Genomic DNA, 17,268 nt, shown 5'->3' on the forward strand with positions numbered 1-17,268 from the left:
ATATAATAAATAGCGTCACAAGACGGTCATCTATCCATCCATCTATGAACTCTTATTTATAAAGCCGTTTTAACGGATGCACATTATTATTATTATTATACATTCTGGAAACAGACAGCCAATGAAGACGGTTGGGGCGCGGTTTGCAGTCTTAGCGGCGTGTCGGGGGCATGGCTTGCCAAACTTTTAAGTAGTCTCAGAATATTGATCTTCACTGCAATCGATCGCACCCTGGACCGTTGATAATGAGAGCCATTTGCTACGCGACCACGGTTTGGGGGGGGACCCAAACCTTAGAGTATATATGAATAGAGATGGCATCCGAGTTCTCCTTCCATCCACTTGCATTAAGTTGCTCAAAAGCGCATGAGGCGATTTCACTCCTCCTTCCGCGTAGGAACAGAGTGCATTCTGTGATGGGTTTTCCCCAAACACATGAACGCGCTGCCGTTGAACGTGCACGAACGCGCACAGACTTGCTGCCGTCGTGAATGTGCACAATGATAGTCAACGGACCAGCGCGCCTCTATCCTCAGTTTGATGTTAATCAGTATACCAGTGTAACTGCATGTGTGTGTGTGTGTGTGTGTGTGTGTGTGTTTTCTAGGTGTGTTCTAACCCACCATGTGAGACCCATGAGACTGGAACCACCAATACTTCTACCACATCCTCATCTGGAATGGGCCAAGCCCTCCAGCCCCAGGTGAGGTTATTTACAACAGTGCTTCTCAAACTGTGAGGAACCCCAAAATTAATGTATTTGGCCGCAGACCCCCATCTGAAGATATTTTGTGCCAGGGACCCCCATACAAGATATTTGTTAAAATGTTTCACAGATGTATATAGGGTTAAAGTGGTTAAACTGATATTGATGCCATCCTTATTATATATTATAATTGTCTAATGGGAGGGCGAGTGTGAACCTCTGCTCTGAAGTCACTCTGGCACAGCCCATAGCCTTGCCCAGCCTGTGTGGTTTCTGGTCTAGAGGGGCGGGTGGAAAACAGGCAGTGGATCCTATTGACCCCCCCCCCCCCCCCCCCTGAATCTCAATATTATGCATCCCTATTATTATTAATCTTTTGTTAAGGCCTGTACAAGGAGCCTCCATCCTTTGTTTGTTTCATCAGTATACCAGTCTGACTGCATGTGTGTTTTCTAGGTGTGTTCTAACCCACCATGTGAGACCCATGAGACTGGAACCACCAATACCGCCACCACAGCAACGGGTAATACTACTACTACAATCTGGGAACCCATCGGCAGAAACAAAATAAGGGAAAAACGGGACCCTCTGCCTTTTTGTTTCTTTGAATTTGCAGGCCTCAATAGAATGTGTATAACAAGATAATAATAATAATAGCTCAGATGGCCCAGGCCGTAGCGTAGCGGTCTGGGCACCGGACTGGTAATCCAGTCGCAGTGTGCCGCGGGTTCGACTCCCGGACCCGACACGGCCTTTACTGCATGTCATCCCCCCATCTCTCTCCCGTTTCCTGTCAGCCTACTGTCTGTCCCTTCAAAAATCAATAAAAGGCGTAAGCCGCAAAAAAAAAAAAGAAATAATAATAATAGCTCAGATTTATATAGCGCTTTTCTAAATACCCAAAGCGCTTTACAAGGGAACACTAGGAACAGACTTTATTAAGAGAAAAAAAAACAGAGTAAAACATAACAGATACAGGGTTAAAAAGATAAAAGGATAAACGAGACCTCAGCTGGGGAAAGCTATTCTGAAGAGGTGGGTTTTGAAAGAGAGGAGAGAGGGAGCAACTCTGAGATGGTTGGGGAGTTCATTCCAGAGTTTGGGGGCCGAAACATAGAAGGCCCTGTCCCCCCAGGTGCGGTACTTGGCCTTGCGGACCTTCAGGAGGTTGGCTTCACTGGACCTGAGGGAGGGGGGGGGGACATATGGTTCAAGAAGATGTTGGCCCGCTCTCAGCCATCCACTTCCTGTGGTGTGTCTGTGTTTTCATTCCCCACTATCAACAATGTGTACACGTTCTGAATGGCTGACAGATTCAGTAGCGCAGCACAGAATCTGTTCTTGAGAGATTACTATTACTACAACAACCACCATACTGTAGAAAGACATGTACACGTTACAGAATGAAAATGTGCATTCATTCATTCAACAACAGCAGAAGTAATCTGTACATTGTAGAAGGATTGTCACAATTATTATAACTAGTCCTTACCCGTTCTGAATATGTGTAATGCGATGAAATAGATCACATTACTGATAGGGGGGGAATTGTTTACAGATGGTCTTGGGAAGTTGGGTTGGGCACAAAAGTATAGGCTAATTACATTACACCATTGATGTGTGATGTAGAGATGTCACGGTGTCCGGTGATACCGGTGTTACCCGTGGGCAGGCACGCCACCGAGTACATTACTTGCACACCGATGGCACCGTTTTATTATTATTTTTAATGCTAGACTATTTATTTTCTCGTGTACCCTATAAAACCACTTCAGTTCATTTTCGTGTGGCACCTGTGTGCTTATAAGCAGGTTATCAATACTTTAGTCAGATAACAGGTTGTATTATTATTATTATGATGAAGAGAACAGAAGTGATCTGCAGCAGGCAGAGCGGAGCTGTCTGAACACACCAGCATGGTGTCAGATTTCACTTTCGCTTTGGTGACAGGTCTGAGCTGCATTCAGACTAGTGCATTGGACTTACGGTACGGTGAGCTTATACTTCCACAATGTTTTAGTGCTTTATTTACTCACAATAATCTAAGCAACTGTGCTGCGCTCTCAATTCATCCTGTAATGATTACCTGTTAGCGTCTTGATCAACGCTGATGAAGGCTATGTGAGCTGCCTGAAACAGGTGCGTTGTTGGTCTCGGTGATATGACTAGTATCATATGAGGAAAATAAAATGATGAAAAGAGTTCTGCTGGATTGCTTATTTTCTAGTTGCATTGTTTGACCGTGCCTGCCTATACTGCCTAAAGCCTTGACGTAAGTAATCACTTTGGAAGTGCAAAGCGCTGTTTTAGTTTCCGTTTCTAAACTTCAATGCGAGGCAGGTCTATTAGGACACCTAGTGGTTGGATTCTGTGTTACCGGTTTAACCGGTGTTGAGAAGCACGGTGAAAACGGTGGGGAAATTCTAACACCGCGACATCTCTAGTGTGATGTAAATATGGTGGTGATATTCTGCCTATAAATATTCAAGTTATTGAATATTTTCAAGTTCGGTGTTGCACTTTGTAGACGGTCCCTAACCGTTCACCGTCTGCTGCCCATGGAGATATAAGCTATTAAACGGTGAACACGGAGGTTGGCTTTTTGGGCTTCAAAGCAAGTTGTAGTTTGTTCTTTATATAATCGGGATAAGAATTTGATGTTTTGTGTGATTTAGGAACGTGTCGTTGTCATTGCATCTGTCTGTATGTATTTTGTCATTGTGTTGTTCCAACGGCACGGGATCTGTCTTCCCCAAACGTCTCCATTTGGCCACCCCGAGACCCCGACAGATAAGCATTCCGTTGTGATGATCGTGCTGTTCAGTGTGTCACGCAGCCACGCTGGGTGCGCGCAGGGCTGTAATCTGTCGTTGTCAGTGTCCAGGCTTTCAGCGTGCATGTAGCCCATGTGTATGGCACGGCGAAGGAGGTGGTTGAGGAGGGCGCGGACAGTGTGGTCTCGAAACAGTGTGTGTGTGTGTGTGTGTGTGTGTGTGTGTGTGTGTGTGTGTTCACGTTAACATGCCTCCGTCCAACTGTCGGAGCTTTCAGGTGCCTGTGCCACGCAACCCGGCCGCGATGCTTCCCCAAAGAAGAAGTTATGTCGACTGACGCAAGAGTAGCTGTACTATGGGTCCGAGTTGTTTTCCTCGTGTGGGTCTGATGCCTGCCTGGGGGAGGTGTGAAAAAGGGGAAGTGTGTTGGAGAATGCAAGGGGAATGTTGCGCCGGAAACTGTGTCCCAGTATTAATCTGTGTCCGTCCCAACATGCATTTCACTGGTGACACTGGTGACACGTGATTTGCGGGGAGATGAGTTGTTCAGTACCCTTGTGGCCACGGGGGGTACTGCGCCCTGGGTGCGGTTGGCTTATTATTTCATATAAATGGGTATTGTACTGTAAATATGACATGAATATGAATGCAAAGTAGTGGTTGATCTGTGGACAGGCTAGCTGTTGGTGTTGTGCATGGTGAGATGTGTGCAAACGGTGTGGTTTAGTAGGAGAAGACGGCCAAAGGATGCAACACACACACACGCGGTGCCAAATTGTATAGGGCACTCTTTGTTGTGTTGCGGCGGTAGCTAGAGGAAGCATGCCAGTGGGGTAACGGTGAGAACGGTGGCCTGTGATGCAGGTGTCGCTAAGGGGCGGAGGTGTGTGAGGGTGCGAGGTTAATTCACTAATAAATTCATTATTAATCATTAATGTGTCAAATCGAAAAAAGGGCTTCGTTAAGACCTCCATATTCATATGGTCAATGCCTGTGTGAAAAGTGGGGGTGATTGGTGCAGGCAATGAGGAGATACGGCAGTGTTTCTGACAGACAGAAATTGACTGAATTATAGTATGATGATATGATGATACATAATTGCCTGATCGCAATTATTCCAGTTGATCGTAATTGTTAGAGTTGTTTCAATGCGGTGCACCCTGTGCAGTTTTGTTTGCAAAATTTGTATGGCATATAATAGTCAAATATAATATAATGCTTGTGCATTTATGTATTGCATGAGGATGGGTTTTTATGATATCCCTAGCAATAAGCAGAATCATCTCCCTCTGAGAAGTAGGTGGCTGTGTGACCCGTCTACACTTTTATATCTAGGACTACCACATCCTGTTACCATAGCAACACTTAATACTACGGCTACTACCATACGGTTACTATGGCAACATTTCATACTACTGCTACCATATACAGTTACCATGGCAACACGGATTAATGACAATTAATTAATCAATTGTTTGGTACGATTAATAGGATCGCCATTAGCTAGTGCATAGCAGCAGCTACCGTAATCTTCCTGGGGTCCACACAGAACATAAAAACATGACATTCGACATGAATGACATTACCAGACAATGATATAAATAAAATAAAATAATATTGGGAGCTTAATAAAACATTAATTCGAGGTCACGCTAACCATATTAAAGGACCACTTCACCACTTTTCAACCTATCTTCATATAATAGGTCCTCACTAATAATCATGATAAAATGGCACGATTTTCTTCTACTCAGTCTGTCTCTCATAGGACGGCTGTGGGCAGTTTAGAAACCGTCTTCCAGTGACATCATCATGAGGCAGATTTTTTTTAAACAAGATTTTTTTACAAAAATGTTTAGATTTTCATTATCACGAGAACGATGGCTTCCATTTTCGCATTGCAACTTTTCAGGACTAGAAAGCCTGCAGTTCCTATTAGCTTGTATTCCACATCGATGATGTCACTGGAAGACGGTTTCTGAACTGCCCACAGCCCTCCTATGAGACACAGACCGAGTAGAAATAAATTGCGCCATTAGTGAGGACCTATTACCGTATATGAAGATAGGTTGAAAAGTGGTGAAGTGGTCCTTTAATAGTCCGATCGGCAGAACACAGCCTGTCACCACAATGGAGGACAATCACTTCCGGGTCACATGCTTATGTGGTTCATTCTGTTGGCACCGTCCTCATGTTACCACCTATGGTAACGGGAGGGAATCAGTTATAGTACGGTAGCTTAGGGCCATATTTTAGAGAAATGTGGACACGGCTTACAAAAGCGCCAAATTTTTTCCACATGTTCTCCATAACCATACGTTTCATTTTGGAAGGGGGGCCACGTCATCAAGATGTCAGAAGGCGGCCATCTTGGCGTTCAAAGATGGCCGCCATGTAATATCTATAAGTGCAGCTATCTCAGCTTCTAAGCCACCTAAAAGGTCAAACTTGGTGTCAATATATACATTTTCCTTGTCAAGGAATGCAATATAACTATAGGGAATATCAATAAGTGACTAAATCTGCCAATAATAGATAATTTCGTTCATTCTGGCAATATATGTACACAATTATGGTTCGTTTTTGGACTTTACTTTGATGTATTCCTATTCTGTTTGGTTTTGGTGCTCATGTAAGTGATGGTGGACAGATTAAAGGGGGACCCGCGTCTGCCACCAACCTCTCTCGGGTCTCAAATCAACCAGGAGAAGAGCATGTTAACTCCGACACAGTCTAGACTTCATCGGTATAACACTATTAGTACAGCAGCTTAGCTCCACTATATCAATGAATCGTTCAGTTTGTGATAAAAGCATGAAATTTGGTACCCTTATAGCCAAAGGCATTCTAAAAAGATTTGGATGTGGACCCAACTTGAATTTTCAACATGGCGCCCATAGCAGCCATTTTTCAAAATGGCCACCAGCAACAACCGTTTTCTTATGAGTGATGGATATAATATGATATTCGAGACATATTTGGACATATTTCCATGCATAGTACTTGGTAAATGTTTCTTTTGGATAATATAACATTTTCAATGAAAATTCAAAATGGCTGCCATTTTTCAGAATTATACAGTATTCTTGTGCAGAATTTGAATTAGGAACTTTGTAATTTCTAAGAAGCTTCCTTCTGTCTCACAATACTCATATTACTACAGTGGCTAACAGCCATATTGTGAGAGAAGATGGCGGCCATTAATTTCAAGATGGCCACCAATATTAGACTGATTTTGCATTTCAGCATATATTTGGCTATACCTTTGTGATGTACTGTACCATACTGTATAATACTGTACAGCACTGCAGGGCATCATACTGTACCATACTGTACCTTACTGTATGGTATCGTACTGTACTGTACTGTACTGTACTGTACTGTACTGTACTGTACTGTACTGTACCTTACTGTACGGTATCGTACTGTACTGTACTGTACGGTATCGTACTGTACTGTACTGTACTGTACTGTATCATACTGTACTATACTGTACTGTACTGTATCATACTGTACCATACTGTACTGTACTGTACTGTACTGTACCTTACTGTATGGTATCATACTGTACTGTACTGTACTGTACTGTACGGTATCATACTGTACTGTACTGTACTGTACTGTACTGTACTGTACGGTATCATACTGTACCATACTGTACCGTACTGTACCGTACCGTACCGTACTGCACAGTACCATACTGTACCGTACTGTACCACACTGTACTGCACTGTACCGTACTGTACTGCATCGTACTGTACCATACTTTATGGTATCATACTGTACCATACTCTACTGTACTGTACAGTGCCGTACCGCACGTTACTGTACCATACTGTGCTGTACTTTACCATACTGTAGTGTACTGTACAGTACCGTGTGTGTGTGTGTGTGTGCACACGCAGGGAAAAGGGAGGGGTCGGTTAATGTGGAAATTGTAATGTAATTTGCGTCACAGTGAAATGTTGCGCAATAACAGTATGTCATACAAAAGCAATATTTGTACAGTAAATATGACATGGATGCAATGTAGTGCAGATGGTTTTCTGTGGCATGCATCATTTTTTGTGCATAGAGAGATGTGTGCTAACGGAGTGATTTGGTAGGAGAAGTCGGACGGATAAACAGACATATTGCTTTGCATCCCCTATAGTAGTAGGATCTAGGATGAGCATCAAAACTATATATTTTAAATACTTTTCATTAGCACATGCTTGAATTTTACATTCCATAGGGCTGGACCACACATGGACTCCATTTGGTTTTGTTTTCTGCATCTTCCTCTGTGACCTGCCACCTTCATGTCATCTCTCACAGCATCCTTAAACCTCGTCTTTGGCCATCCTCTTACCTGGCAGCTACATCTTCAGCATCCTTCTCCCAATGTACCCTCATCCCTCCTTTTCACATGTCTAAACCATCTCAACCTCACCTCTCTTGCTTTATCCCCAAACCTTCTAACCTGGGCTGATCCTCTAATTTAGTCATTTCTGATAATGTCCTTCCTTTTCACTCCTTTTCACAACCATAGCATCCTTAATTCTGCCACCTCCAGCTGTGCCTCCTTTTCATCAGTGCCACCGTTTCCAACCGTACGGCATGGCTGGTCTCACTACCATCGTATACATCTTCCCTCTCACAAATAACTCCTGACACATATGTCCCATATTCTCAATACACTGGCTTCGCTTGCTATAACATTTCCATCTCTATACTCACCGTAACCTGTTACACTACTGTCTACTGTCTGGTCAATTGGTACAAATCATTTTCTCCCTCCCTCACCATCTCTCTTTGCACTTACTGTACATCTCATATACTTTATCTTAGCCCTGACCACTTCTTAGCCCACACCACCTGACATCACATCTCTCTCTTCTTACCCATCATCTAAAGAAAACCCAATGGGCATTGCCCATTGACATATATTCAAGTCTGTGTGTGTCTGTACATCTGTAATCCACGTAACTCGAGAACCGTTTGCCCCACCGACTTCAAATTCGACACACACATTCCACACCCCCACAGGGAGTGCAGTGCCCGGTGTCGAGTCGGTCGGACCCACGGTTGTCCAGAACCACCACAAAAGGTGGCGGCCATCTTTGAACGCCAAGATGGCCGCCTTCTGACATCTTGATGACGTGGCCCCCCTTCCAAAATGAAATGTATGGTTATGGAGAACATGTGGAAAAAATTTGGCGCTTTTGTAAGCCGTGTCCACATTATTTTGCTAAGCTACCGTACTATTATAGTAGGATAGTGTCGCAAAAACAAATAAAGAAGGAAATTCTATGACAGCCATGTGTGACAGTATTTGTTTCCCAAACAATGGGTCAGGACCCAATTGTGGCCGGGTCACAGACCAACTTTTGTCAGTTGTGAGCAAATGTATAGTCATGTATGCATGTTTGCACTTTTCAAAAGAATTTCAGAGATGAAATTAAAACAATTATTCCACAAATGTAACTTTTAAGCTGAAGTGAAATTAGCTGATCTACAAGCTCAGTTTGTAGATCTGCTATTTTCACTAGTTTGTCTCCCAGGGAGACATCCCATTTCTCTTTTGGGCCACCGGGCTAAAAGGTTTTGCTAACGTCTGCTGTAATGTGTCCTCCAGCCCTGCAGGGCGGTGATGACTCACAACAAGGAGACACCTCTGCAGAGCCCACCTCAACCACCACCACTACAGTCAGTCAGCCTAGGGCTGTTACCACGGTTACGCAGTCCACACCCACCCCCGGACCCTCAGTACCGGCAAGTATACAGTGCCTAATGGCCAGCTTTTATCTACACAGTGGTTTTCATTTCATGCTCTCGAGAGCTGAATTATTGTTCTGCATTACTTAATTTACAAGAAGTCTACACATTTAGAGAGAATGTAGAATTGTTGTTGTCATTGTAACATAATGATCCGTGGTTCGGCGTTTTTCGAATCCCGGCTCTTCCTGTACATATGTCGAAATGCCCTTGGACACTGAACCCTACATTGCACCCTACCATTGGTGTGTGAATGTGGGTGCTGTAAAATATAATGGTTGTGTTGAGACTCTGGACATGACAAAACACAGTGATGATTTAGGCCATGTTATCTGTTATCACTGTAGTGAAAATTTAACAATAGTTTCAACACAACCATCTTTTAACTTTTTAGAGTGCATTGTGCTTCAGTATGTTGACAAGCTTCATAGAGATGCTAATTTTTCCTTTCCAGCTCGATTTGGCACCTGCCCACAGTGCCAAAACTACTAGTAACTGGTGTACTGACCATGGTATTACTGTTCTTAACTGACCAGCCAACTGGCCTGACCTGAACCCCACAGAGAATCTAGGTTGTATTGTCAAGAGGAAGATGTGAGACATAAGACTGAACAATACAAATTAATTTACGGCTGTCATCAAAGCCTGGGCTTCCAACAGTGCCACAGGCTGATCACCTCCATGCCACGCCCCATTGATGAAATAATTTGTTCAAAAGTAACCCAGACCAAGTAGTAACTGCATCCATTAATATACTTTTCAGATGGTCGCCATTTCTCGTTTAAAGAAATCATTTTTTTAGTAGTCTCGTAAAATATTCACAGATTTTTTTTTTTTTCATGAGCTGTACGCCATAATCATCAATATTAAAACAATAAAAGGCTTGAATTAGTTCAGTTGTTGTGTAATGAATCTAAAATATATGAAAGTTCATTTATTTTTATTACATTATGGCAAATAACGAACTTTTTCAGATTATTCTAATTCGTTGGGATGGACCTGTAGAAAGCGCTATAAAAATGCAATCCATTATTATTATTATTTACACCTTTAAAAAAGTCATGATATTGGTATAATTCATGTCGTACAACAGTATGTTGTTTTTAGTTGAACACATGAATACAAGCTCCCTCTAGATCGGAAATTACACATGTCCCCTTTAAGACTGATTTATATTCAGGTTGCCGGTTGCGGGCAAGTGTCGGGCACCAAAAATAGCAAATATGCCTGCTCACAATGCGTTGACGTGCGCGTGAGTATGTGAGCTTGTAAAATCTGACATCGGTCCATGGCACAATGTGCAACCATGTATAGGGGCATTAATCACCAGGCAACCTGTTTCCTTAAACCTGTAGAAGCTGTCGTCCATGGTCAGCAAGGACAAGACGGAGTCTTGTATAGTCTTGTATAGGGGCATTAATCACCAGGCAACCTGTTTCCTTAAACCTGTAGAAGCTGTCGTCCATGGTCAGCGAGGACAAGACGGAGTCTTCCCAAACTGTTACCATAATTACGGTAATTAAGGAGGAACCAATGCAGACGGACGACCAATCAGAAGCTGTGACATCATCCTCAGCTTCCATGCTGCAGGTGCACGCGGAGCCAATGGATACACAAGCCCCCCCCCACACACAACAGGTACACAGACCTAACAAGCACGAACACGCACTCACACTCTCCCTCTAGTCATGATATTATTATATCTGCCTGGGGACTTTGGGGGTGTTTGTTAGCAGCATCATTTCAAAGTTATGAACAGATATCCATGACACTGTGTGGAAAGATTTGTAAGAGTCAAATAATAGCTTTTTGGCCGATTGGCCAAAAAGGTGTGTAGTAGGGGTGACCATGGCTTCTTATGTGACATCCCAGTGCATTCATATAACTGTAGTCCCGAAGGAGACATGGCAGTGTGTGTGCATGTACACAGCCTCCTATAGTAGGCCGGGTTCTTCACTCTACTTGGTGTAATTTAGTACCGGTAGTTGTAGTTTTTGCACGATAATAAGTTGACTATTTATTGTCATACAACATTAACTATTACATTTTGGTATTAAACATTGGAACATTAATCATCAATATTTAATTTCTGTTTGCCTTTTAGGTTTTGTAATCAAACATTTCACAGGTCAGATAACTTAAGTACCGGTATACAAGAAATTACTGACATTTAATAATTCTATATACTTTTTATAAAATTCCATATACTATATACTGCAGAAATAGCTCATCAACAAGCTTACAACATAGAACATTTCTCAAAATGGAAAAGACTATTATGATAATTGTGGATTATCTCAATTAATTGTGATCAGGCTTGTATTCTGTAATTACCGTGACGTGCCTAATGAGTGTTCTCATCGCTCAGATGGAGACCACAGACAGTGGTTTGCCACAGCAGCTGATGTCGTCAGACGGCGCCGAGGCGGAGCAGCAGGTTGCCGGGGCGATGACCCTGATGGTCACCAGGGGACTGACGCCCGAGGAGCTGGCCGTTTCCACGACGACGCAGGAAGCTGCGCAGCATGCGGTCGCTAGCAACACCCTGTCTATCCTCCACACATGTAAATATTAATACCTTTTGATATCTGTCTTATCCTCCACACATTTAACCCATTCTGACCTGAGATCAGATTCTAACGCACAGAAGAATGGTGGTTCTTTAACGCATTCTGACCTGAGATCAGATTCTAACGCACAGAAGAATGGTGGTTCTTTAACGCATTTTGACCTGAGATCAGATTCTAAAAATGTCTTAAATCCAAAAAATAGCAGATCTGTCTATCCTCCACACATTTAAATATGAATACCTTTTGATATCTGTCTATCCTCCACACATGTAAATATGAATACCTTTGATATCTGTCTATCCTCCATACATTTAAATATTAATACCTTTATCTGTCTATCCTCCATACATTTAAATATGAATACCTTTTGATATCTGTCTATCCTTCACACATTTAAATATGAATACCTTTTGATATCTGTCTATCCTCCACACATGTAAATATGAATACCTTTTGATATCTGTCTATCCTCCACACATGTAAATATGAATACCTTTTGATATCTGTCTATTCTTCACACATTTAAATATGAATACCTTTTGATATCTGTCTATCCTCCATACTGCTGGATGTAATTATTATTTTATGTAGTGAAAATACAACTTATTTGTGTAATATTATCCCATTTAGACATTTTTGTAAACGGACACTTAATTGTGTGCAAGTACCGTAGGTTTATCTACTGACTGGTTGACTGGTGTGTTATTCATTGTTCTGTGCAGATGGAGACCAGACCACAACCATTCCTATAGTTCTGACCCAGCAGGAGCTGGCAGCGCTGGTACAACAGCAACAGCAGCTGCAGGCCAGTCAGCTGCAGGCCAGCCAGCCAGCAGCTGCCAGCATGCCTACTGGTAACTACTAGTGTTAGGATTACCATGAGCCGTAGTAGATGTAGTAGCACCATGAACAGTAGTAGAGGTTGTAGCCTACTGGCAGCATTAGTAGAGGTTGTAGCCTACTGGCAGCATAGAAGTAAATAAATAATAGTAAGTGTCTATGCAGCTCTAGAGGTGTTTCACCCATAGAACGCACAGTAAAAAAAGAAAGAAATCTCTGATGAAATCATTCACTGCCAGATTAAATACCTAAATTTACCACCTACAAGATTTTTATTTTTTGTATTTCCTTACCTTTTAAGTACTCAGAGAATATTTATCTCCACTACTCTCCCACCATTGATAATCCGAGAGCCGTTCGATGTCCGTTCAATTTTTATTTATTTTTTATGAATCAATTTGTAAAACGGTCCATGCGGACATTTCTTATACAATGCTGGTGACAAGGAAGTAGGACGATACCGGAAGGGAAATGGTGGCGAAAATGTGGGAGTGGACGGGAACTGTGTTTTTGCGACCACGTGATTTCCTGTTTCCTGGTTTCAATGAGGCTCAAACATTGAATCGCTGATGTGTTTTTATTTTTTAATAATACAGAAAATATTCCAAATAAAACAGCTGTCTAGTGTCTACCCTTCCACTATGTTTCACAGAGGGCCTTGCTCCAGCAGACAGTCTTAACGACCCATCGGGTGACGCCAACAGCCATGAGTTGTCATCCGCCGTAACGAGTGCGGTTGCCCGATTGGCCAGCACCTTTGGCACCGCCCAGACCCTGGCCACGCCCAGCCCAGCCAAGAGCCAATCAGCCACGCCAATAGTGGAGGTCACTAATGGCATCCCAACTACCACTGGGGTGAGAATACAAATGATGATTGTGTTGTAATGGATTCTTCCTTTAATTGTGTGTGTGCGCTAGTAATGGATTCTTCCTTCAACTGTGTGTGTGTGTGTGTGTGTGTGTGTGTGTGTGTGTGTGTGTGTGTGTGTGTTCAGAAGCCCCCTGTGAAAAAGGAGAACCAGTGGTATGATGTAGGCATTGTCAAGGTGACCAACCATGTAGTGACACACTACTACGTTCCTTACGATGACGATGTCCCAGAGGTAAGAATCTAATATTCTATTTTATTTAAATAAAAAATAAAGTTATGTTCTTACTGAACTGATAGATCAATTATATAGATAATATATAGATAATGGATTCATATTGTATCTATCCCAGGATGATTCTGGGACGGTACCAGACTACAGTCAGATGAGGAAGGTGGAGTTACAGCCCGGTACAGCCTATAAGTTCCGTGTTGCCGGTATTAACATCTGTGGGCGTGGAACCTACTCGGACGTGGCGGCCTTCAAGACCTGCCTGCCGGGTTTCCCTGGAGCTCCTTGCGCTGTCAAAATTAGCAAGGTAAGAAAAACATAACCCGATATAGTATATAAGTAAGTACTCTTACTTAGAGTATAAGTCACTGTAATGAGTGTCTTAACACCATTGCTATTGCAGCAACGGTACGGTACTACTTAATTCTACTAACACTACATCCATTTCTATTACTATTGCAACTATAATAATAATAATAATAATGTTAATATGTTATGTACTATAATAATAATAATGTTAATATGATATGTATTCTCTCCTGTAGACCCCAGAGGGAGCCCATCTAACTTGGGAGCCTCCGTCGGTGACCTCAGGGAAAATCACAGAGTACTCTGTTTACTTGGCCATTCAGTCGCCTCACTCGGACAAGCCACCGGGTAGTGGCCCGGCCCAGTTGGCCTTCATGAGAGTGTTCTGTGGTCAGACCCCATCCTGCCTGGTCCAGACCGCTAGTCTGACCAGCGCTCACATCGATTACACAACCAAACCTGCCATCATTTTCAGGATCGCAGCACGCAACGAGAAGGGTTATGGGCCTGCCACACAAGTCAGGTGGCTTCAAGGTACAGTACAACTACTACTCCTACTAGTACTTCTACAACTAGCCAAGTACTACTATTTCTGGTACACTCACTAGTACACATAGGCAGTGATGAGAGCAAATGGAGGTTGTTGTTGTTGTAGTGTGCTGAAAATGGTAGTTGAGTATCCACAGATTGATGTTCCTTATCTAATGAACTAGTACTTTAAAACCAACTACTTCTGTACCAAATATACTCCTACAGTACTGCTAACGACTACTACTACTACTGTACTACTAACTAAATACTAAGTAGACTTGCTGCTAAATAGCTACTGTAATAGTACTCTATATGTCTTACTCTCTGTCTGCCTGTGTGTTTGATAGAAACGGGTAAAGATGTCAAGCCTGCAATGAAACGACCAGGAGTGTCTCCAGATACTATGTAAGAAAACAGTACTAAAACATACTGCATAGTAATACTTCATATAGAACAGTACTGCATCATACAGCAGTCCGTATTCATTATATATATGGTAATACTTATACAGTGTAATACACTTAGTTAACACAGTATCGTTTTATGTTTCTATTTTCGTTTCTAATAACCACTTAAATGCTCTACTCTTAGTTAAATTCACATGAGTTGCAATTGGACACATTTTAGCCACTCATTGCCCACATTCATAGAACAGAGCAATAATTTTTATTCATAGCAATATTTATTTTCACTTACAGGAAAGCTACTGCGCCAAAGAAGGGCCGACCTGATCCGTAGGGGAGCTCTGAGGTCTGAATTCAACACGAATAATCACACGCATCAGGATGCCTCACACACACAGTGTGGAACCCACAACCAACGCCCATCCCCTTTATTTGAAAGAAATCTAATGGCAGGAATCAACTCCATTACCTCCAGGACTTGACTGGGAAATGAATGAATCTATCTGTGGCCTGCTCATTAACCAACCCTCCCCATGGACACCTTGTTAAATTGACAGTTTTGACGTTTTTCCACGGTTCAGATGTTTATGACAAAATGCAACCGGTTGCTACTTGTGTGCGTGTGTGTGTGTGTGTGTGTGTGTGTGTGTGTGTGCGTGTGCGTGCGCCAAATACACACATACATGCCTGTATGTGTGTGTCTGTGAGTATGTGTTCATATCCTGGTCAGGTCAGTTATGGCAATCAGTTCAGCTCAAGTTCATTAACACATGCCACATACAAACAGCAGGATCTAAACCCACAACCAAAACAAGACAACTGCACTTGGACAGAGACAGACGGATTGGAGATATATTTCTCTCTATTCCACAGGGGAGGAACAGACTTGTTGATATTTTGTAAAATGAACTAATCCGGTCTCTTGACATCATTGCAGTGTGCTTGGTGATGGGTGTTAACCAGTATTGATTTTTATTAAAGCTGATATTCATATAATATTGACTTTATTAAAGTGGTTGTTCAGTAAGATTGTTTGGCTAATTGGCTCTCTCTTCAACCAATAGGGTGCTTTTGTACAGTTCTGTTCTGATGATTGGTTGGAGAGAGGGGGAGGGACTTGGTTGTTTACTTTTTTCCTTTTCTTTTTTTAATCATTTTTCTACAATAAATAATTTGACAGGTTGAAGTTCATGAGTAGAATGTATTATTATAATGGTTAATAATATAAAGTGATGATTCTACTGATGTCTTTTGTTTATTTTCTCCAATAAAGCTGTTTTCATTGTTTAATCTGTATTTCTTATTATTGACAGTTTATCTGTCCCTGGGGCTCTAGCCACTGACTCACTAATGACGGGAAGATCGACAGAACGAAAGGAACATTTAGATCTGTTGTAAAATATCTTGTAGACAATAAGTACTATTATGTTTGTTTAATTACAATAAAAGTATTTTCCTTGAACTAAATTGGAGCTGGAACACTAACATTTAAACAGATAAATTAATTATCCTTTTAAAGATCTGCATTGATGGAGAGACCCCTGCTACTGAACTAACAGAATGCTTTGATGGAGAGACCCCTACTACTGAACTACCATAATGCATTGATGGAGAGACCCCTGCTACTGAACTAACAGAATGCATTGGTGGAGAGACCCCTACTACTGAACTACCATAATGCATTGATGGAGAGACCCCTGCTACTGAACTAACAGAATGCTTTGATGGAGAGACCCCTACTACTGAACTACCATAATGCATTGATGGAGAGACCCCTGCTACTGAACTAACAGAATGCATTGGTGGAGAGACCCCTGCTACTGAACTAACAGAATGCTTTGATGGAGAGACCCCTACTACTGAACTACCATAATGCATTGATGGAGAGACCCCTGCTACTGAACTAACAGAATGCTTTGATGGAGAGACCCCTACTACTGAACTACCATAATGCATTGATGGAGAGACCCCTGCTACTGAACTAACAGAATGCATTGGTGGAGAGACCCCTGCTACTGAACTAACAGAATGCATTGATGGAGAGACCCCTGCTACTGAACTAACAGAATGCATTGGTGGAGAGACCCCTGCTACTGAACTAACAGAATGCTTTGATGGAGAGACCCCTACTACTGAACTACCATAATGCATTGATGGAGAGACCCCTGCTACTGAACTAACAGAATGCATGAATTTAGAGCTTTAAGATTTTAACAACAACACAATGGTTTGAAGTAAAGCGCTGCCGGTCATCTTGCCATTCATTAGCCTACAAAT

At 42.2% G+C, this 17,268-nt stretch overlaps 1 protein-coding gene across 2 annotated transcripts in view; it reads left to right on the top strand.

Moving 5' to 3' along the window:
• hcfc1b (host cell factor C1b) overlaps nucleotides 1-16,281 on the top strand; it is a 38,937-nt gene extending 22,656 nt beyond the window's left edge. For both annotated transcript variants that reach the window (XM_083769302.1, XM_083769301.1), the window contains exons 22-33: nucleotides 608-703; nucleotides 1,163-1,229; nucleotides 9,098-9,234; nucleotides 10,690-10,875; nucleotides 11,606-11,801; nucleotides 12,530-12,661; nucleotides 13,300-13,502; nucleotides 13,643-13,750; nucleotides 13,869-14,054; nucleotides 14,293-14,590; nucleotides 14,935-14,992; nucleotides 15,286-16,281. In XM_083769302.1, coding sequence (XP_083625428.1) covers nucleotides 608-703; nucleotides 1,163-1,229; nucleotides 9,098-9,234; nucleotides 10,690-10,875; nucleotides 11,606-11,801; nucleotides 12,530-12,661; nucleotides 13,300-13,502; nucleotides 13,643-13,750; nucleotides 13,869-14,054; nucleotides 14,293-14,590; nucleotides 14,935-14,992; nucleotides 15,286-15,325 — 1,707 coding nt within the window. In that variant the 3' untranslated portion in view covers nucleotides 15,326-16,281. The remainder of the gene's footprint in view (nucleotides 1-607; nucleotides 704-1,162; nucleotides 1,230-9,097; nucleotides 9,235-10,689; nucleotides 10,876-11,605; nucleotides 11,802-12,529; nucleotides 12,662-13,299; nucleotides 13,503-13,642; nucleotides 13,751-13,868; nucleotides 14,055-14,292; nucleotides 14,591-14,934; nucleotides 14,993-15,285) is intronic.
• The last annotated feature ends 987 nt before the right edge of the window (nucleotides 16,282-17,268 follow it).

Source organism: Protomyctophum parallelum (assembly GCF_964188405.1).
Source record: "Protomyctophum parallelum genome assembly, chromosome: 7".
Taxonomy (NCBI): Eukaryota; Metazoa; Chordata; class Actinopteri; order Myctophiformes; family Myctophidae; genus Protomyctophum; species Protomyctophum parallelum.